General features: G+C 42.6%; 1 protein-coding gene across 1 annotated transcript in view; it reads right to left on the bottom strand.

The window, feature by feature from the left end:
• Positions 1-1,240: 1,240 nt before the first annotated feature.
• The window catches only part of AMIGO2 (adhesion molecule with Ig like domain 2), a 33,075-nt gene continuing 10,734 nt past the window's right edge, over positions 1,241-23,581 (bottom strand). Inside the window, exon 2 of the mRNA XM_048500877.1 lies at positions 1,241-5,201. Within this exon, the coding sequence (XP_048356834.1) occupies positions 3,566-5,131 (1,566 nt within the window). The 5' untranslated portion in view covers positions 5,132-5,201 and the 3' untranslated portion in view covers positions 1,241-3,565. The remainder of the gene's footprint in view (positions 5,202-23,581) is intronic.

Genomic DNA, 23,581 nt, shown 5'->3' with positions numbered 1-23,581 from the left:
TACCATGCTCCTATTTCACATCTATATATTCAGAATTATTGAATATATTGAATATTACCACATCAGCAAGATGACTAAAATGGCACTCTGTCCTGTTCTGCATTCATTTTACATTTGCACATATTTGCATTGAACCAAATATTTTATTTAGATGTCCTTAGTGTTCTGTGTTCAAACTGAAGTGAAGCAATTCTCAAGGGTCTTTTAGCTACCTTCATCTTAGAATTAATCCTTTGATTATTTAACAAATCACTAGCGGGGCCCGGCCACGCGTTGCTGTGGCTCATTGTGGTGAAATGGGAAAGGAACAGTAGCAGCAAATCAATTGCAGAGGCCAGCAGTACGTGCTCATGGAAATGTGCAGGCTGATACTGTGCGATGTCATTGATGTGTGTGACCACATCCTCCCTCACTTCTGTTCCCTTGCATGGCACCCCTCCCCCTACCTCCCTCCCTTTTCCCTTTGCTAGAGTGAGTGGGTCATATCCAGATGCTGGGCCCCCTCCCTCCCCTCCCTTGCATGCCACCCCTCACTCTCTCCCCTCCCTAACTTCTGTTCCCTTGCATGCCTCCCCCTCCATCCCTTCCCTCTCCCACCCTCTCTTCCCTTGCATGCCACCCCTCCTCCTCCCCCTCCCGCCCTTCTGTCTCCCTCTGCTAGGGTGGGTGGGTCATATCCAGATGCTGGGTCCACTCCCTCCCCTCCCTTGCATGCCACCCTCACTCTCTGTCCCCTCCCGCACTTCTCTTCCCTTGCATGCCTTCCCCTCCGTCTCTTCCCTCTTCCTCCGCTGAATGTGTATGAGAGTAGGTGTGTTGTGTGGTAGTAGTGGGTGAGGCACAGAGAGTGAAAGGTACCTGTGTGTGAGGGGGGAACCCCACGTGACGTCTCACATGGCAACGGGTGTATGTGTTTTACTTCCACTCGAGTTATTGCCTATGTACTGTTTTCACTGCTCATATTTGGCCATCTGAGCGAACATTCTAAGGGCACAAATATTCGAAGGGTGACAGTTGCACACAGGCAGCTTCATGGCCTGGTGCACCAGGAAAAAGATGTTTTACCTGGCTCAGGTGTGTTGTCTGACAGGAGGTACGTAAGAACACAGTCGGGGGAAAGAGTAAGTGTCTGTGAAATTTTCAGAGCGTTTAGGCTAGCAGGTGTGGTGTTATTCTCAAAGCAACAAACACATGGTTCCATTTTTATATATATATAGATAGACTGAAGTGAGTCAAAATGTTCTCAGAACAGTTTATTGTTAAAATGAATTGTACGAGAATCACACTGAATACTGAACAACTGAGGTGACAAAATTATATGCTCTTAGTATTAATTTATAAGCTGTACTACTGCATAAGTTCACAGATAGTAACAACAGTTCTTAATCTCACTCATCTACTCTTGAGGTAGATCACAATCATTCCCATTTATTGGAGAGGAAGAACTGAAGCTATGAAATAGGGACTTACCTAAGAGGAACATACAGTATTTGTATACAAGCTAGGTGCCCTGATCTTATGAAGAGCTTGACTCACAAACTAGGTTCTAAGGCCTGGTTCAAATGACTGCTGCATCAGTGGAACACAGCTGTTAGCATGGAGTTGATTCAGGGCGCCAAGCCCATGCAGCAGCCATAACTTGCTGAAACTATGGCAGCTGCTGCCAACATTGTCAGATGTTGGCTGAAGGGCATCAAATAACAAACTTTTATGATCAGATTTGGACAGAGTTGGATTGGGAACAATTCATCTGCCAACCCAAAAGTATGTTACAACTCTGGAGTCAGCTAAGCTAGCAGAATGCAACATGACTATTTCATAGCAACCTGAACAACAAGATTGCAACTGACATAGCATAGCAAGGCTAGATTTCACAGCAAGGTTGGTTTCCTTCATCTTCCTTTTTTATTCCTGAAATTACGTTGCCAGAAGCTGTTTTGTGTGCCACTGAAGCTATATTCACCTATTTGATCAGAACATAAGTAGCATGAACAATGCTCAAAATACCAGAAGCTTCATTTTACAACAGAATGTATTTTTGGTAATTTGTTTTGTAAAGCAAACAGCACTTAAAACACATGACAGAAAATGCAGGCCACACAAAGGTCTAATCCTAAAATATCATATTGGGATGGAACATTCTCAGAACTGATCCATACAGAGCATGAATATTACATTTATATTTGCTATATGAAACTGGAATGCAAATGCATCAACTCATTTTGTTCCATTAAATTGACATATTAGACATGAAAAAAATCAACTAAATTTTTCTGAATCTTCCACATAAGGCTGCAGTTTAGCAAACTGCATGCAACCAGGTCTCAATGTCAGCTATAGAAGGCAAAATCCACAGGCTGATACTCCTGATACTCAGAAGGTCTGGCTCCCCCAGCTGTGTTCCATTCAAGGCTGATGGTTTCCATTATGGCTCACATTGCATCAGCAAAAGTGTTCAAAGTGCAGTACCTTTTATACAAAAGTCATATATACCTAATTGCACAAATCTTGATTGCACAGCTTACAAAAACTAATTTTGTATTTCTCACGGTATTTCATTGTCAGGCCGCAAACCGCCTAAGTATGTTTAATGCAGACGCAGGTAGGCTCAAGTGGTCACATTCCAAAAAAGAAAGGACTGTTTTTTTAAGAACTCAGAGCTATGTTCTGTAAATACAACTTCATCTGGTGCTGGTAGAGAAACCATGCAGATTTAATGTTGTCCTGTTCTAGCTATTGTACTAGGAAAGAAGCTCTGCCCACTTTGGGAATGCAAACATCAGTGGTTAAAATGGACAAAAGCTGCAATCCTAAGGACACTTTCCTAAACATAAGCCCCACTGAATAACCAGAGACTGACTTTGAAGTAGCCTTACTGAGGACTTCTCCCAGAGTGGTTTTCTGACTAAGTTTAAAATTCAATAAAAGTTTCATAAATTCTGTTATTGGCTATTAAAACTGCAGTATACAAAAGGGAAAAATTCAAACTCTAGGTCAAAATTTATATAAAATCTTGTGGAATAGTATGTCTTGTATAACTTCATTTGTATTATTACATGCATCTCAAGGCAGTACCCAAAAGCTTAATAAATGGCCACTTCTCTCCCTATCTTTTTAAGTCCTAAGTGGCCTACTGATTGAGTTCTATTCCCTGATATAGCACTACCAGCTTAATAACAAGCTAAGGGGATAACCCGATGAGAAATTCTCCTACATAAGCTCACTTCAGTGAACAAGAGCAGTATATAAGCATGACCCACTAGACTGTACCTAAATTATTTTAAGCATGAAGATTAAAAGGACAGCAGCGTATACCATAATTGGACCTCTTTTAACAGAGATCCGGAGAATATGTAGCAAAGCACTCCTCCCAGTTTTAACAACGGCTTATATAATGATGGCATATTTGCCCTCCCCCCACCCACAACTGATCACCCAAAGAACCAGAAAATTATTCCAGTGATTTCTCACACTTTTTTTTTTTAAAAGTCTCTTTAAAATGTTGGCTGAAGGCAAGGGGAACTGGTGAGAAAGGTAACTGTACAAAATGAACACAGGCAAAATACTAAGAGAATGGCATGAATGGTGTGTCTGAGAACACAGAGTTCATGGAATCTGAGTCCGACTTTGTTCGAGGGGGCTTTAAGATACTTTCTGCAATGATGTTATCATTGGGGAACATCCTTACTTTGCCATTCTGTTCAGGCTTCAGTTCCTTCACAGGTTCAAGAAACACCACTCTTTTTCCACTGCTGGCTTTTTTTTCATCCACTAGGAGTTCATGTGGAGGATTGGAGGTCAGTATGGATGGATGAGCATTACTTTGGTTCAACTTCCTTTTCTTTCTCTTTGTCTTACACTGACAAGGGCATGGAGTCAGGTAGAGGTACAGAAGTACCAAGATAATACTGGCGACACAGGCGGCAAGGGTGGTGAAAGCAGTATTGAACGTTTCATGAGAGGGAGACCTGTCCACTGTGAAATTGCTGACATTTATCCTCACCTCAATAGTTTCATTCAATAATCTTCTCTTGTTTATTGCAATGCAGGAATAAAGTCCAGCATCTTCATACTGGGCCTCCTCTATTTCCAAACTCCCATTGTGAAACACCCTGAAATGTTCGGTTGCCTTGTCTGGCTCCAGCAACTGATTGTCTGGGCTGATCCAAATGAAGTATGTGCCTGCATCATTGATTTTAGTGTCACAGTGTACAATCAGCCTCTCACCAACTTGAGCTTCATGAATAAACCCAAACACATGAAAAGAGCCATTAATAGTACTTTCAGAGCAGTTCAAATAATTGTCATGAAGTAAAGGCAGAGTATTAGAACCTCTGGAATCTGACTGCAACACACAAGTGTACTCAGTCTTGAAATCCTCCATGGAACTGAAGTGTCGAAGATACCAAAAGCTTAGCAGAGAGTAAAGAGTACAGTCACAGTAAAACGGATTCCCATGGAGATAAATTCCACTAAGATGTCTGGCTGGCACTAAATTTATATAGTGAATGGGTATTGTCTGGATACGATTATAAGAAATGTCTAACAGTTCAAGTTCTGAGAGTTTATATTTCCCAATGTACAATTCTATTGGGAACTTTGTAAGAAAATTGTAACTCAGATACAGCTTTTGCAATTTGTATATTCCTCCAAAGGCTGCAGAATCAACTTGTGCAATATAGTTATTGTATAGCAGGAGAACTTCTAGCACCCTCAGTTCCTGAAAGACAGGGCTCCCCAGTGATCTCAGGCTGTTAGAGGACAAGTCTAAGTACTTGACATTTGGAGTTAAAGAAAAACTTCCAGCAGAAATACTGCTCATACTATTATGACTGACAACGAGGGTGTTCAGTTTCTCTAATAGCACAGGCATCCAGTCGTGATCCAATCCCCCAATTCTGTTGTGACTGAGATCCAGTCTTTTTATATGTCTGAAGAGTGTAGAGGGTACCCTTGAAAGATTCTTGCCAGTGCAGCTCACAATGTCACTAGCACAGATGCAAGATGTAGGGCACATTCCAGAGACACTATGACATACAGTTATGGTGAAGATCAAGAGACATACCAGTTTCTTGCAGTTTACCTTAAGAACTCTACCTAGACTTGAAATTGTATGGCACACTGAAGACATGTCTCTGTGTTATCCGTCTTCCAGAGCTCCTTGCCAGACTGTATACATGTAGTTATCTTTGCACCAATAACTGTTAAAAGAAAGAAAAAATTACCATCTAAGGGTCACACAATATCTCACAAAAGCATGGTTTTCACTGGAAAGCATTTCAACTGCATTGGGGGAAGACATGTCTATGCAGCTACACAACTTTTGAAATGCCTTCTCACACAGCCCGTCTGCTGTGAACTATAATACCATTTCAGTGACTTTAGTTTAGAGGTATGATATATTTAATTTATATACTGTCCTCCCCCTGAAAGGCTCAGGGTGGTGCACAACAACATAATAACACCATCAATAAACACATCAACAACATAGGGTCAATAAACATAACATCATAATGTATTGTCGAAGGTTTTCATGGCCGGATTCAACTGGTTGTTGTGGTTTTTCCGGACTGTGTGGCCGTGGTCTGGTAGATCTTGTTCCTAATCTTTCACCTGCATATGTGGCTGACATCTTCAGAAGTGTATCACAGAGGGACGTCTGTTACTTACTGTGTCCAGTGAGAAGAGAATGTTTTGTGAGGTATATATTGTCCATGTCCCAGGGTGGGGAACCAATCAGTAAGTGTTTGGGTGGAACTTGCTATGCAAAGGTGTGATTGATACTACTGTATTGCAGGTGGGGTTTTTTCAGTCCAGGGAGTGATTCACATTTACATTCCCTGCAGCAGCAGTCTTAGTGAATGCAAACCCTGTGTCTGGATGGAGTCCATTGTCCATGAAGCTAGCATGCCCTTGGCCTTTGATTCTTTGATTGGTGTTTTTAATTACTGGTAACCAAGTTTTGTTAATTCCCAGAGTCTCTTCCTTCTTTTTGAAGTTTTCTTGGTGTTTATGGATTTCAATGGTCTCCCTGTGTAGTCTGACATAGTAACCTACCGAGTTGTCCAGAATTTTAGTGTTTTCAAATAGAATGTTATGTCCAGTTTTGTTTAGAGCATGTTCTGCTACTGCAGATTTTTCAGGATGGTTAAGCCAACAATGTCTTTCGTGCTCCTTAATACGTGTCTGAATGCTGCGTTTTATAGTTCCAACGTAGACCTTTCCATAGCTACAGGGTATGCGATAGACTCCTGAAGAAGTGAGGGGGTCTCTCTTGTCCTTTGCTGAGTGTAGCATCTGCTGTATTTTTCTGGTAGGTTTGAAGATTATCTGTAGGTTATGTTTTTTTTCATCAGTTTCCCTATTTAATCTGTGATTCCCTTGAGGTGTGGTAGAAATATTTTTACTATGGGGGGCTGTATCTCCTCAGTTCTCTGGGTTTCTCTTGGTCTTAAAGCTCTTTTGATTTCTGTTGTGGAGTAGCCATTACCCTGCAGAACCCAGTCTAGATGATTGATTTCATCAGGGAGGAGGTGAGGTTCCCAAATTGGTTTTGCACGATCTGTCAAAGTTTTGATTATACCCCTTTTTTGCTATGGATGGTGGTTGGAGTTTTTATGTAGATACCGGTCTGTGTGTGTTGGTTTTTGGTATACTGTGTGGCCCAATTGATGGTTGGGTTTGCGAAAGGCCAAGACATCTAAAATAGGCAGTTTTCCTTCTTATTCAGTTTCCACAGTAAATTGGATGTTTGAGTGGATGCTGTTAAGGTGGTCCAGAAAATTCAGTAGTTCTTCCTCACCATGGCTTCATATTGTAAAAGTGTCATCCCACTGGCGGACCTACCTAGGGGACAAGGAGTACCCCTTGTCCCCGGGCGCGGCAATTTTGGTCACGTGGGGGGGTCACGTGGGGGCGCAGAGCCAAAACGCCCCCACACACACAGACTGCACCATCATCATGGAGCTGGCAAGCTGCTGTACACAGAAGTCGGCTCGGGCTGTCTTAGCCCCGCCCACTCTGTACGGTGGCTCACTGGGTCAGTTCCAGCTCTCAGTTCATTAGCAAGCTCCACCTCCCTTTGACCCAGTGTGCGTTGCCTTCTGCCAGGGTCAGGATGTGGTTGCACAGACAAACCTCCTCCCCTGCTGCTGACTGGCCAGTGGCCACCAGCACAGAAGGGAAAGAAAGGTGAGCAGGCCCAGGAGGAAGCCCTCGCAGCAGCTGCCTCGTCACAGCCTGAGAAAGGTTTGTTTTTGTCCCTCCATTGTTCCCCCCTCCCTCCCTCCCTCCCCGCCCGCCCCAACAGGCTGAGAAAAGTTGGATTTTGGGACCTCTTATTGAAACCACTTTGGCTGGATTGGGTCCGATGAGCTTAAAGGAAATATTATTGTATTGTGGGGTGGAGGGCAGGGCATTAAAGGCCAACTATTTTTGGCTGTTGTGGGTTTTCCAGGCAGTTTGGCCCTGCCTGGTCTGCCAGTTTGCTGCTAGCCTTTACGCCTGCATTTACGCCCGTGGACTGAAGATGCCCCAATGCCGAGGAAACCCACAACAGCCTGTTGATTCTGACTCTGGAAGCGTGCAAAATACAGCCTGGTGTTTTAGGATTAGAAATCCGACAATACATTCCAAGCAAGGAGAAAACGCTCATTCCAAAGGTGTAAGCGTTACTCTCTGCTCCAGGCAACTGGCTTCAAGCATCGATGGGAAGCACCTGGCTGGGGTGCCCTCCTTCCCAGCTGGGATCCCGAGCACAAGGCTCCAGGCGTTGCAAAGGCAGAGGCAGGCAGAAGCCCCAAACTCCCTTTCAGTGCCAGGACTCTGCCCTGGAAATGGTCCTCTAATAAAAGAAGAACGAGCCTCTGGGCATGTGCAGAATATGACCAGTCAGAGTGCTGCTGGCATAGAGCGAGGCTTCTCCGTTGGCACAAGTGGCTCCGAAGGAGAGGAGAAAGACAAAGGACAAGCTCCAGGGGGTGGGGTGGGCGCAAAGTCCTTGGAGAGGTGGGCTCAGGTTTCTCATGAGTTGGAGGTCGGGAGGAAGTGAATCCCCTCCCAAGCCCAAATGAGTGAATCCCTCCCCAGCCTCCTTCTCTCTCTCTCTCTCTCCCCACCCCCAGCACATCTGCAGATTGTCACTCAGCAACGGTGCTGATTTCAAATCAGAGTGCCTTATTGTTGTGGGAACCTCACCCAGCCTAATTGTGTGCCCCAAAGGGACTGGCTTTGATGGATTTACTTTTCTAATTTCCAAGTTATGTTTCCTGGCATTGCTTGACGCATCAGGGGACAAAATGCCCCTTCCTTTGGATCTGAAAGCCAGAGGCCAGCGGCCCGCTGGCTCAGCTCCCAACTTTTCACAATCAGTTTTGGGGGGAGGGACCCTGTTCGTCTGTTGCATCAAAGTCAAATAGTAAAAGAAAGCAGGCATCTAGGGGCACCTTATGGGAGAGCCTAATCAAGACTCCTCTGAAGTAAATCCCAAGATCCCTTCTGCACATGCAGAATAATGCACTTTCAGTCCCTTTCACAATTGTTTGCAAGTGAATTGTGATGTTCTGCACAGTAAAATCCAGCTGCAAAGTGCACTGAAAGTGGATTGAAAGTGCATCATTCTCCATGTGTGCAAGAGGCCAAATGGTGCAATGGGCTAAGCCTTTACTCCCAGACAACAGTCATTCAGATCCCGGCAACCAGTCCAGTGGGATCCACTTCCAAGTTGACTGGTGTTAGTGAAGCTATATAAGTAGACAGACACAGGTCTTGGTGGTTTATAAATATCTAAGGTGCATTCTTTCAGGCTATCACCTTATGTTCACTTACCTGCATCAGGAAGGCACTGGAAAACCACCCGGTTAACAGAGTCTGCCTGGTAAAGGTAGTGATGTGATGTCTGTTAATGAAAGAAGAGTGCACCTGCCAGCCCATCACTTCTCCCCCCCCCAAAGCCTTCCTGCTTCCAAGGGCCAGTGGCTCCAGCTGAAGGAGGAAGGTTTGTTGTTGCTGACTGTGGGGGGGGGGGGGGGGGGATGGGCCAGCGGGCACATCCTCTGTCATTCTGAAGAGAAGAAACCATTTTTTTTTTGGGGGGGGGTTAAACAGAGACACATGAGCAGGTGCTCTGTTTTCCCAAAGACAGATTTTTCCCCTCCCGTCACTTCCAACAAAAGTGCCACCTCCTGTACTCATCTGATTTGGGAATAAAAATGACTCTCTTCCCACCCTGTGCTCATCCTTCTGCTATTATCTGTGCTCTTTTACACATAAAGACAATACTGAGTTGTCATCCTGGGCTTTTTAAACACTAATTCTGTACAGTTAATTGTGGAGTCCTCTGTTGGTTAGGACTGTGAGAATTTTTTTGCTGGATCAGATGAGCTCAGTCCTCTGCCTCCAGTGGCCAGATACTGTTGGATAGCTCAGACACAGAACGCTATAGCAATGACTATTCTGTTTATACCAAGTGTGTGTTTAATCAGAAGAATAATTCTTCTGAACATAGAGGGTTTGTTTCTCCATTATTCTGCCTAATAGCAGTTGCTGCACATTCATGTTTACTTCCTTTTATAAGCATAAAAACATAAGAACGAACCTGCTAGATCAGACCAGAGTCCATCTAGTCCAGCACTCTGCCACTGCAGATGGCCCACCAGGTGCCTTTGGGAGCTCACATGCAGGATATGAAAGCAATGGCCTTCTGCTCCTGCTGCTCCTGAGCACCTGGACTAGATAGCAAAGCCATCTAAACATCTTGTGGCAATGAATCCCACAGAATATTTTCTACCTATCACATTTGTAATCCAGTCCTTCCTCTAAAGAGGCTGACTGTGGTTCTCCTCATCTGCATTTTCTCTTGCCCAAGGTTACCCAGTGAAGAAGAAGAAGAGTTTGGATTTATATCCCCCCCTTTCTCTCCTGTAGGAGACTCAAAGGGGCTTACAATCTTCTTGCCCTTTCCCCCTCACAACAAACACTCTGTGAGGTGGGTGGGACCTGAGAGAGCTAAGAAGAGCTGTGAGCTAGCCCAAGGTCACCCAGCTGGTGTGTGTAGGAGTGCACAGGCTAATTTGAATTCCCCAGATAAGCCTCCACAGCAGGCGGGGAATCGAACCTGGTTCCTCCAGATTGAATGCACTTGCTCTTAACTACTATGCCACTGCATAGGAAGGTTTGTTGTTGTTGGCTGGGGGGAGAGATGGGCCAGCTGACCGCATCAGATCGGTTGGAGTACACCCTGATGGCCCATTGCCCCCCCCCCTGGCAGATTTGGAGATATGAGAAAGGGGAGTGGGCACTAATACAAAATGACAGGCATGGATTTTGGGCCAATCAGAAAATACTGGAAAGGTTGGAAGATAAAGGAATCTTTTTTTGCAGATGTAAAGGTGATGCTTTATGGGTTTTTCATAAGCATCTAGTGTGCCACCTATGTGGAAGAAAACTCTGACATGATAGAAAACTAGTGGAGGGGCACTTGGCTAGGTTGACCAACTTCTTGGAGAAAAAAATCCTGTCCCTTTAATAGAGGCTTAATGGGTTACATGTGATGTTAGTTATAATGTGATGGTGATTTAGAAATGACCTGGTGCAAAAAATCATTGTTTGGTCGTGGTGGGGGAGGGTGGCTGCCCATATGGGGGGGGGGGCACCAAACTCAAATTTTGTCCCCGGGCTACAGTTTGCCTAGGTACGCCCCTGTGTCATCCACAAATTGGAACCAAGTTGTGGGTTTTCTGGGTGCTGTTTCGAGGGCTTGTTTCTCGAAATATTCCATGTAAAAACTGGTTAATACCAGGCTGAGGGGACTTCCCATGTCTGCTCATATGTCTGCTCATAGTAATCTGTCTGCTCATAGTAATCATTGTCCCATTGGAAGTAGCTGGTTGTTAGGCAGTGTTGAAACAAAGCTGTGATGTCATTTGGAAAAATGTGGCCGATGAGTGTGAGTATGTCTTTCACTGGAACTTTGGTGGACAGTGAGACAACATCAAAGCTGATAAGTCTGTCATTAGGGTTGAGATAGAGATTGCTAATTTTTACAATGAAGTGGGCTGAGTCTGTAACATAATGTGTTGTGTGTCCAATGTGGCTTTGTAACTGTGTAGTCAAGAGTTTTGCCAGTTCATATGTGGGGGAACCAATCGCACTGACAATATGTCTGAGTGGGATGGAGTTCTTTTGAATTTTTGGGAGTCCATATAACCGGGGTGGAAGAGCTTCTGACTTGTAGAGTTGTTGGCATGTGTCTGTTACACAGTGTAACAGACTTACCTCTGTGATACACCTCTGAAGATGCCAGTCACAGATGCAGGTGAAACGTTAGGAACAAGATCTACCAGATTATGGCCACACAGCCCGGAAAACCCACAACAACCAATAACATCATAATATAGCATCATAAATCATAACATTGTACAACAACCATCAATAAACACAGCAATAAACATAGGGTCAATAAACATAGGATCATAACATCATAAACACAATATCATAAATATAGCAGCATAGATAGAGCATTATAATGAGGGCTGCTTTTGGCGCCTGTGCTGTGCGACAGGAACTTACCTTGCCTTCTGTGTGCAGCTCAGGACGGCTGCAAAGACATGCCCACGCTGCCTTCTAACCTCTGGGGGTCGGAGGGCAATGTGGGTGTGTCTTTGCAGCCGTCCCGAGCTGCACACAGAAGGCAAGGTAAGTTCCTGTCACACAGCAGAGGCGGCTCCATGCGGAGCCGTCCCTGTGGGCAGCAGTAGAATCGGGACTGCCTGCATGGATCCATGTGAGCAGTTCCTTACACTCCACTGGCTTACTTTAAGCCTGTGGAGAGCCGCTGCCTTGGTCGTACAGAAATGGCCTACACTGCGATAACAAGATGGATGAGTGGGATGAAGCCCCCAGGAAGAATGCCCCCATAGTGCAGCTGCCCAAAGATATACAGGGCTGACAGACCTGAGGGAAATCTCCTTTACTGTGGTACATCTCCAACCATGTCAGACTGTGCCTGATTGGCCAGGCCAGGTGATAAGGTACTGAATGAACCCATGCAGCCACAGAAATCTCCTGGCCATGGGAGGAGCCTTACTGCTGACCATCTAAAACACAGCCTTACTGACTCTCCTGTTCCCTCAGATCTGCAAATTGAGGCCCCAGGTGAGTCCAAGCTTGTGCTTCTTTGAAATGGCAAGGAAGTTAATTATTTGTTGTTTCCCATGTACTTAATCTTCAACTAACTTTATAATTGTCACTGGACTTACTATCAATACTACCCAAATGAGGAAGATCATTACCATTTCCATATCACAAATCAGAAAATTGAGCACTTGTTGATACATTCCTTTATGTGGCAAAATAAATTAGGCTATCCAATCAAATACCCAAATGGAGACCCTGTTGTTAAACTTCTACCTAATTGTCAGGCCCCACCATTCTGGGCCTGCCAAAATGCACAAGACATGCCCTGGCATGTCTGGCTGCAGCTGGATTCATATTAGCATTGCCCAAGGCCAGAGGCCCTGCCTTTTGTTACTGCAGTAATGTAGCGAATGGAGTCCACCGACTCTCCCTAATCGCCCCTTCCTGGGGAGAAGCCAAGCCATTCCCAAAACAATGTATCTACTGCAACTGTCTTCTACTGTCCTTTCTCATGCTGATATGGGGGGGGGGGGGAATGCAAAGGTGGGGTTAACTGCAGTGGTGGGATCCAAAGATTTTAGTAACAGGTTCCCATGGTGGATTCAAACTGTGGCGTAATGCCAATGGGGCTGGGCTAAGCACGATGGGAGTGTGGCAGGGCATTTCGGGGGTGGGGCATTCCTGGGCGGTGCAGTGGCAAGAACACAGCTGCTGCGCCGGTCCTTGGGCGGGAAACGAATGCACGCAGGCGCAAGCTGCCAAGCACGCCGGTGCACCTCCTGCTAGACTGCTTCAAGTTCTGCGCGCTACTGCTGAGAAGAGGGGCGTCACTAAGGCAAAAATCATGTGGCAAAATCACCAATTAGTAACCTCCTCTTGGCACACACAAATAATTAGTAACCTACTCTCAGGAACCTGTGAGAACCTGCTGGATCCCTCATCTGGTTAACTGACTGTAACCGTAAGGTTTATACTGGGGCCAGGGAGCTGGGGCTTCAGTCTCAGCTACCTGGCCATAGGGGTCAGACACAGTTCTAATAAAGCTCCTGAAGTCATTCTCGAGTCTTGTTATTGACTGAGGTACCAAACCCTTACACTAATATTAGGAGAGAGAAAATCACATGAGCAGAACCTTTATGCCATTTAGCATGAAAACCTGGTTCAAATTTCTTTGAAGTATCTGTTGAGGATCAAATTTCTAGAAATGTATGGATTAGTCCAATAAATTTGCTCATGTGATGCCCTGAATCCAATTATACCAGATGTAGGTCCAACTCAACCTAGCCCCTTCTACACGTGCAGAATAATGCACTTTCAGACCACTTTCAATGAACTTTAAAGCTGGATTTTACTGCGAGGAATAGCAAAATTCACTTTCAAACAATTGTGAAAGTGGATTGAAAGTGCATTATTCTGCATTTGCGGAAGGGGCCCAGACTACAGTATCACAGAGCTTTCTATTTGCTAACAATGATATAAATTTAGTTCATTATGAAATGCTTATAACATACTTATCTTAATATTGTAGTTTCTAGGAATGTCAGCTGCCAGGACAGATCTTTCAAAAAACCTGGAAAACATCCCAGGCTTGCAAAACAAAACTAAGCAAAACCTTGAAATTAAAACAATTGAGGTGTTAAATCACCCCCATCCCCAATATCCGTACCTGTAACTTTAAGAAACAAATGTCCTCTGTGGGCATTGCTGGGCAGCCACAACAGTATTACTAGCCTTCAAACTTTGACTTCTGCCAGGAAAAGTCAGGGAAGGACTATCCAGAGCTGTTTTGGCTATTGAGAGAATACTACTCACTGGGAAACTTGCTCCCACGTAAGTTACTAGAATTCTTCGCGACTTGCTGCTTGCTAAAATATTCCCAAACTGGGACTGTTTTATGGCCTGCTTCCATTATAGATTTTCTGCTCAGATTATACACACAACTTGATAAATAACATTTTTACCATGAAGAAGAGCCATGTTATCTTGGCAAACAAAATTAAGTTTTGAGACTTACAAATAAAACCAAGTATCTGTGACAATATTTTCTAGATGGAAAAACTGGCCAAAATAACCTTACAGAAACCTCAGGAAGATCATGATATCATGAATGGATTAATGGAATTCATATACCAAAAAATCTGAACCTTACATGAATATGTAGTTTCATGCTACTTAATTTCAAAATTAGTCATTATTTAATTTGGATTAGATCATAACTTAAATATAAAATTATCTTTACATAGTTGTTTCCCTTAATTTTCTGCTGCTTTTAATGGTTTTAGCTATTTACTTGTATACGTGCATTCTTATTTGTATATGTGCATTGTATTGTACACCGCCCAGAGCCCTACGGGGATGGGGCGGTATAATAAATTGAAAAAATAAATAAATAAATAAATAAAAAGCATTTTATTTTAAAAAATGATTTAAGTTAAAAAAATCTGATGTAAATTTAATTTTTTTTTAAAAAAATCATTGATTTTGATCCACCCTGTTGGGTTCCTATTATAGTCAAATAAATAAGTAATAAATGCACCTGAAATGGTGAGTTGATAAAAAAGTAGGTTGGTGGGTAAGTGGTATGAAGAGAAGGAAGAAGAGAAAGGCAAGACTGTATGGAGGTTTACAGGAACAGAAAAAATGGAAATAGTGTGGGGAGAGGAAAATGAGGTGCCCCTCCCCCTGTAAGTTCTTGTGGTTTATCTATCATGCAACTAGGCTTGATTTGTCAGCCAGCACTGCACAATAGGTTCATAGATTTCCTGAGTACAGGTTGGCAGGAGAAGGAAAGAAGGCAAACTATAGGCAGGGAGCAGATAAAAGTACTTTCATTGATGGGTGAGGACAGAGTAGGAAAAGGAAACATAAGAAAAGGAAAAGGTTGAGGGGACATCCATGGAAGGAACGGAGAAAATAGCAGGGAAGGGGGAAATGATGTTCTCCTGCATGTATGCACAATGATCTTCAAAATCTGCTGCTGAAATGTTCCCACCCCATCAAGTTTTCATTTTTAATATTTATTGTATCATAATCAGAAATATTATGACTTGTTGCTGGTGCTTTGTTGGGGGATTCTATGAATTGTGTGTATTAAAAGATTTTCCAACTCTTTAATAAATATGAGAATGATGGCACAAAAAGTAATCCTCTTATGACGGTTTTGAGTAAACATGGCAGGTGATACAACCAAAAAAATTAGACTTAATAAAAAAGGCTCCATATCTCTCTAACAATGGCTTCTATATTACATGAAGCACTAAGGAAGATAAACACACTCACACTGAGAGAAATACATACACAAGCTCAACACAGACCCTAGTTTATTTGATACCTTTAAAAAAAGATTTGCTTATTAAAATCCTGATGGATTTTTAGTTAGATTAAAATTGAAATAATATTTTGGTGTTTAATTTGCCATAAATTTAAAGGAGTGATATAGGTTTTATTTTTTATCTTCCCCATGAATGTCTATCCTTCCCTAACATTTCTGTTTTCAGATTGCCTAATTTTCCTCCTAGGTCATATTTCATTTTTTCCTAGCATGGTATGGCAAGCAGAAGACCCTGAAGGACGTGAAGGGAATATCTCATCCCCCCACTTTTTCCTCTTTCCCTTAACTTGCAGTTCCCTTTGTCTCTCCCCTTTTCCTGTCCCATCTCTATTTCCCTCCCAACCTAATTTTATCTGACCCAATTTATTTTTATTTTTCTCCCCCGGCAGCCTTTCTAAGAAAATGCTGGCCAAGTTGCACAGTGCCAGATATTCTAGGCTAGTTGAATGATAGCGAACCTGTAAAAACATCCTGAGGAAATACCTTGCCTTCCTCTTATCCCCTTCCCTAAAACTATTTCCTCTCAACCTTTTCCCGGCAACCCCCTTATCTCACTTTTCCCTGATGCCTTCGCTCTTTCTCATAACCAGCCTTTTATGTATTCTGCCCCCATGCCCCGAAAGTGGCATGACTGACCCTATTTTAATATGCATACTGGCATTCTGACTCTATTTTAATATGCATACTGGCAGGGTGTTTGTTGTGAGGGGGGAAGGGCAAGGAGATTGTAAGCCCCTTCGAGTGTCCTACAGGAGAGAAAGGGGGGATATAAATTCAAACTCTTCTGCTTCTTGCTTTCCCAAAATCAATGTTTTTCAATAAACAGCCTGTGAGGTTGCATCAGCCTTTCCAGCTGGCCTGCTGATTATCTGTGATGTTCACTTTCCATCTCAATTCCAATACTTTTCCCAGTTTTTGTGATGCTCACAGTGAGGAAAGATAATTCTCCCCCCAACTCCCCCTGTTTTTTGGTTTCCAATTAATACTGTGATTCAGTTCTGCACATTATGAGCTCACCAGTACAGTTAGTACTTTACACACTTTAGCCTTCTGATCCTTAAAAAAAACAACTATTTTAAGCCTACTTCCTACCAGACAACATATCAATGTCAACAATACCCAACTTGACAACTCACATGTGTGAATGTTCCTCCGGGCAAAAAAATATCATCTCAACAAAGAAAGCTAAAACATCAGTGAAAAGGATTCCAATGTATATTCTACCTGAAAAGCTAGCTTTCTCTGTGGACATTTTTGAAAAATTAATTCAGTTATAAGATTTTCCACACTTATCTGAAGTATTTCAGACAGAGATTTACTATTTCATGGAGAACTAAGCCTCTGATTCACACATGTTGTATTCACAGCAGACATGTTGAAGGGGAGCAGGGGAAGGGGACCAAGACAACTGGGATTTATCCTAAGAAGAAAAACAAGGAAGCAAAAAGCCTATGAAAAAAAGGTGCAGTGTTAACCAAACCCTGAATTGGCCATATTTTGAGAATAAACTGTCATTAATAATATGAAAGTATTTTTTTTGAAAAACCAGGGCTTCTTGAAAACTATTACAAATTTATCTTGTTCTTAATTATTAACTAGCGGTACCCGGCCACACGTTGCTGTGGCTTATTGTGGTGAAATGGGAAAGGAATAGTGGCAGCAAATCAATTACAGAGGCCAGTAATTGAAGGTGGCAGAATTGTTAGTCTTCCAACAGGAGTTGTATTGCCGCCTTGTACAGCTGCATCGTGGAAATGAAAGTATTCTTCAGAGTGAAGCTTGGTCTGAGTCAACTGGATGAATAGGAAAAGTTGGGTTCTGATTTGTGCATAAGTGGTGGTTTGTGCAGAAGTGGTTAAGTGGTGGTTGGATGTGAGGGAGGGCAGAGTGAGGTGTGTGCGGATGAGCTGGATGTGTATGAGAGTAAGTGTGTTGTGTGGTAGTAGTGGGTGAGGTGCAGAGAATGAAAGTTACCTGCATGTGAGGGGGGGAACCCCACTTGACGTCTCACATGCAAACGTGTGTATGTGTTGCAAAGGAAGTTGGTTTGGTGGGGTGAGGGAGCCCCGTATGTGCCTTGTAGGGAACAATGTTGAGCTCAGCGGGTGGAAGAGTCTGCTGTGGTAGATGGTGGTGTGGCAGCAATGGTCTGAGGACAGGTGTGGGCATGCGCAGTAGGTGATGTTGAGAGGAGGGGGAGATTGGGTGGGGGTGGTCTGCGTGCCAGGTGCAGTGGACACATCAGCTGTTGGAACCCAGCAGCGAGGCTTCTTCTGGTGTGTTGAGAGAGGCAGCAGGAGGTTTCGGTGGGTCAGCAGGGTAGTGGGCGGAGCATTCTCTGGCGGACTGGCCAGCAGGGAGCATCACAGGTTTTGAGGCTTAAAGTGGAGAGGCTTAAAACACACTCACCTGGCTGACTACAGTGGCTGGGAATTTTCAGAGGAGTTGGGCCAGCAGTTCCTGTGGTAGACCATCAGGAACAAACTCACGTTTTGCTGAAATATTTATACATATAGATTTGTAGAAAACCAACTGTTCTGCAACTTGTGCTGAAGGAGAAGCTAAAATCTCTTATGTTTGTCTAATCTACATAAGAATAAACCCTCTTATCTGTTCATTACCTACTTTGTTCTCAGTTCTTAACTGCTTTTAGGGGCACAGGGGAACAATAACTGGAATCTGCTCATTCACAAATAGTAGTTGCATAAGAAATGAACATTATTAGCACCAGGATATTTATTTGATTTCTATAATTCAGTTGGTGAATTGGTATATATCATGTAGCATTATCTAATAATTTCCCTGCACTAGTTGTAACTGTTTAAAACTGTATAGTTTTCCTTTGAATGGCTTTATTCTTGAAAGCCCTATGGGGATAAAAAGAATTTTAACAATGTATGTCATCTTAAACCATCACAAATGTAGTTCCTGAGTATAATAAAGAAGGGCAACAAATGAGTTCAATAATAGAACATATTCTCTGCACTTATAAAACCATGGTTGGAATGTTTGACAGCTCCTGGTAAAGGATCTCAGACATTGAGGCTGGAAAGATCGCTGCCAAAGACCTTGGAGAGCTGCTATCAATCACTGCATGTATGGCGATGTATATGCAATAATGAAAAAGTAAATATAAAATCGAAAGTTGGAATAATACCAGAGAGAAAACAATATACAATTCACAGCAACAGATTTCCTAAAAAATTTATCAGGCTGATATATTTGCAAGGTAATTGTGTTCACAACCAGAGGATTTAAGAGAAAAACAAAATTCCACAATGAAATTTTGAACACACTAATCACCCTCAGAATCACCCTCTTATTTCTCCATGGTTCCACTAGAGCTGTGGTGGCAAACCTTTGGCACTCCAGATGTTATGGACTACAATTCCCATCAGCCCCTGCCAGACTACTGAATTCCGAGAAGATTCAGATGGGAGGGGCTGATGAAATATGCAGTCCAACATCCTGGAGTAAAGTCCGCCCTACTGCACTAGAGAAAGACACACTACACTAGAGAAAGACACAATTCTAGAGCAAGGCCATGAGCGAAAAAAGATTACGTAAACCATTATGTATTTATGTCAGACAGTGATAAAGCAGAGGCGTGTCAGAGAGTGATTTATGCAGAGGCGTATCAGGGGGAAATGGTGATTGGAGACAACCCCTTCTTCAGGCGCCTCCCAATGCCCCCCAAGCTAAGGGACATGGCTTGGGGGTACCGAGCACCCCACCCCCCGGCCTGCACAGAGTCTGAGCCCCAAACCCGGCCTCTGTGCAAGCCAACTGGGTCTGGGGAAGGCAAAAGCCAGCCTGCACAAAGGCCAGTGGGTGGGGCTCAGGGTGCTGCCCATTGCCGAGCCCTGACCCCCCCCCCCAGCTTCCATGCAGGCTGAGCCCTGTCCCCGAGTCTCCATGCAGACCAGAAGAACCTGGGTAGGGCAAAAGCCGGCCTGCCCGAAGGCTGGAGGTGGGCCTCAGTGATGGCAGGCAGTCCAGGCAGGTGTTGCAACTGCCCACCACTGAGCCCCTGCCCACTGCCTCCCTGCAGGTAGGCAAGGCTCAGTGGCATGCACCCAGGGTCATGGGTGACATGGCATGCACCCAGGGACATGGGCCATACGCCTCTGGATTTTTGTTTCTTCAACTAAATGTCATGGAAGGCAAAGCATATCTTCTTATTTTTTACAGATTCTTGAGCTGAAGCATGTTTCTCAATATGGACATTTTTCTAGTTCTATTCAATGGGGGTGTTCTAAATCACAAAACACTCGCTGCTTGGCTTAATGTTCAGATATGAAGTGATTGTTATTTTTTATTACATGAAAAAGTACAAAGGGTCACCAAGCCCATGATCTTAACCTTTTTGCTCCCCTGTAGCTGTGTATTTTCTGCAAGCCAATGGAACCCTTTGTGATCACAGCCTGCACAAAAAATTTACAAGAAGACTCCCATAACAAAACAAGTCTGCCAGTCCTACTCCAAATACCCTTGAGACTTCCAGGCCAAATAAATGTTCGTTGGTTTTTTAAAAAAGATCCTCTGCACATATTAGCCTTTTCCACAGCTCAAAATAGCCCAGATGCCTAATCATAAAACTGAGAGGCCAGCAGCTATGAATATGAAGCAACCCTACAGCTCTGACCTATTCTGCCATGTCTTGTCTTTAATAGATAAAGTAATTCATAAATATAAAATGATTACACATTTTGGTAAGATTGAAGCATGTACAGAATAAAAAGAAGCTGGAGCTAGCAATGTCAATCAGTTCATGATGATTTCATGCATAACTGATGGAAATGCATGATAATCAGGCATTTTCTGAGATAATACAAGGTAACAGCTAATAGAGAATATGTTAATGCTAACACCAGATCTAGCTTAGTACAAATATTAGAGGCTGGCTAAGGAAAAATAGTTTTTTTCAGTTTAATATATTAATTGCAGCAACAATTCTTTTTGGAAAAAAATAAGACCATCAGGAACTAGACCTGTGTTTAGAAACTGGGTTCAGATTATTCAGAACACTACAAGTAAAATTACAGCAATTTCTCATAGTCATTTGGTTAGATTAATGCTATTCAGAAATCTGTAGTGGACAAGAAGTCATTCATTAGAATAGTCAGCATATAAAATGGTTGTTTTTTGCATGTATACTTGTATAATTTTGCTATTAGTATTATATGTCTTGTATTTACAGTAATGCATTACTTACTGAAATAAACTATTCAGAATAAATTTTACTCATGTTTACATATTCCTTTTAGAACTGAGTGTTTTAATTGTTTATATATTGTTTTAAAAATTCCCAGAATTTTTAAAAATGTAATCCATAAACATGATCAATAGCAGGTAACAAAGAAAGTTGAACCTGAATTAAAAACAGGAATCAAATGGAAAAGACCAAGAACAAGAACAAGCCACATGAACAAAGATAAAGAGCCATCTACAGGGAAAGTGTTCTTACCATACATCAAGGGAACCACTGACCGCATAGGAAAACTGATGAAGAAGTATAACCTACAAACAATCTACAGACCCACTAAGAAAAGTCAACAAATGCTATGTTCAGCAAAGGATAAGAGGAATCCTCTAGCAACTGCAGGAGTCTACCGCATACCATGTAGCTGTGGACAAGTCTGCATAGGAACCACCAAACGCAGCGCTCAGACACGAATCAAAGAATACGAAAGGCACTGCAGACTATTTCAGCCAGAAAAATCAGGAATAGCAGAACACATAACAAACCAACCTGGACACAGAATATTATTTGAAAACACAGAAATTCTGGACCATTCTGACAACTACTACGTCAGACTACACAGAGAAGCCATTGAAATCCATAAGCACCTGGACAATTTCAACAGAAAGGAAGAAACCTTGAAAATGTTTTGAAAAACACTAGAGTCAAGACACTGCCAGTTTTGAAAAACACTAGAGTCAAGACAGTGACTAATCAGCTCCACACAGACACAGGATGACTATAGACAATCAAAGGGAACAAAGGCCAGACTACTTCTATTCAGATGCCTCACCTATTGACCTTGCTATCTCCATTGCTACTCACTTGTCAGGCCACTACTATTCAGATGCCCTCACTTATTGACCTTTACAGGTATATATACTCCACTTGCTTTCCTTTCCTACTATCAGATCCTCTGAAGATGCCAGCCACAGATGCAGGCGAAACGTCAGGAGAGAATGCTGCTAGAACACAGCCATACAGCCCGGAAACCACACAGCACCCCAGTGATTCCGGCCGTGAAAGCCTTCAACAATAAATGGAAAAGAATCTTCCTCCTATATGGTTTTTAAGTTAACTATCTAAGAATATATTCCACATTTCCCTTATGTCCATGGCAATCCATGTATAGGTGTGTACTGAACTCAAGACTGGATATCAAGACTGGGAAGTCGTGTGACAATATCTGCTAACTAAGAAAAATATTTCAAGCAGTTTGCATGTCCACAATGGTTTGTCTTCAATACATCAAACTTTCATGTCACTATTGCATGAAGCACAGTTTGCATGCTATTATCTCCCACGATCTCTCCAGAGATTACCAGTGTCACTGCTATATATTGTAGAGCAATAACATTTTGTTTGTACAAAACAAACATTTGCCTGCCACTACTCTGAAAGATAAAAAGTCAAATTGCTCTTGGCATTACTGTGCACATTTGAAGGCATAGAACATGAGAAACTAGAAATAAAAATCTGGCCATATTCCCAGAATATTTTTCTTGGTGTGCAAATGAAGTAGTGAGTATCAAGTATTTGTACAGGGATAACCTGCCACTTGCAACCTTTTTCCATCTGAATGGTGGTTTAACTATAATCCTACACTCATGCATTTTTTCACATGAAGAATTTATTTTTCTTTAAATCATAAATATATTCTCTGCTAATGACCAAGGAAGAGAGACAGTTCCAGTTGTAATTAAATCTTACATAAAGAATATAAAATACAGGCTTTGTTCTGCAAAATGCGAAGAGCACTATTTTACAGTTTAATAACTGCAAACGCCCAAAGGTTTATTCTCTCACAGGTAGGTCACAAGCAGTGGTAGGATTCAAATAATTTAACAACTGGTTGTATACAAGCACTATTTTAACAACCGGTTCAGCCAAAGTGGTGTGAACCTGCTGAATCCCACCACTGGTTACAAGTCTCAATCTCCTGAGTGGAGGTCCTTCCTTCCAGTAGTGGGTTAAAGAGAAGGAAGGGAAGAGCTGTCTCATTCCCTCCATCTTCCCTTTCTTTTGCCATCCTCATTTATATCCCGTGGATTTGGCTTGCTTCCAGACACCAGTAGTGCAGGAGGTGTAAAGTATAGTTTCCATCTGCTGCCTCCCGAACTTGTTAACTGGCATCTTACCATGCCAGGTCCCCAAAGGTACAGTAGAAGAGTTTTGAGAAAGTTTGAGAATAAATGCATTGGGTAATTTCTATCCTAAAGTCACATGATTATCAGATATAATGGCATGTCTGAATCATGTTTTAATTATTTTAGCTTTGATTTACAAAGAAGACCACCTACTCTAGGGAAATTCCCACTATCTCAAAATGGTTCTGGTTTTTTAGGTCTACTGATACTCCTACTTGCAATAATGCCAAAACAGCTCTGCTTAACAGACCTGTGTTGAAAGATTTACATTAATATGGCCTCTTTGAGATAATGCTGGATAGACAAGGACAAGATTGTAAGTAAATCCATTATGCTGATGTTTTTTTGAAGAAGATAAGGTATAAATATTTGAACAAATTCATAAAACACCAGAGCTGTTTCCAGATAGGGATATGAAAACATGCCCCTGCCACAGCAACTCTATCAACCCTACCTACCTCACAAGATATCGGTTGTGGGGAGAGGAAGGAAAAGGAATTTGTAAGCCCCTTTGAGTCTCCTTACAGGAGAGAAATGAGGGTATAAATCCAAATTGTTCCTCCTTTCCTCCTGATCTTCTTCTACACATCACTGTTTATTTCTTTTTCCTGTCATTCCTGTGCAATAGCACACAAAGAGTTATTTTGCTGGGATCCCCATGCACCTAGACCACCTTTTTTTCTTTTTCTACCAAAGCATGCTTTAATTAGACAACATGACTCAAGA

The sequence above is a fragment of the Sphaerodactylus townsendi genome, linkage group LG06 (genome assembly GCF_021028975.2).
Source record: "Sphaerodactylus townsendi isolate TG3544 linkage group LG06, MPM_Stown_v2.3, whole genome shotgun sequence".
NCBI classification, from domain to species: Eukaryota; Metazoa; Chordata; class Lepidosauria; order Squamata; family Sphaerodactylidae; genus Sphaerodactylus; species Sphaerodactylus townsendi.
This window is presented reverse-complemented; position numbering and strand designations above follow the sequence as displayed.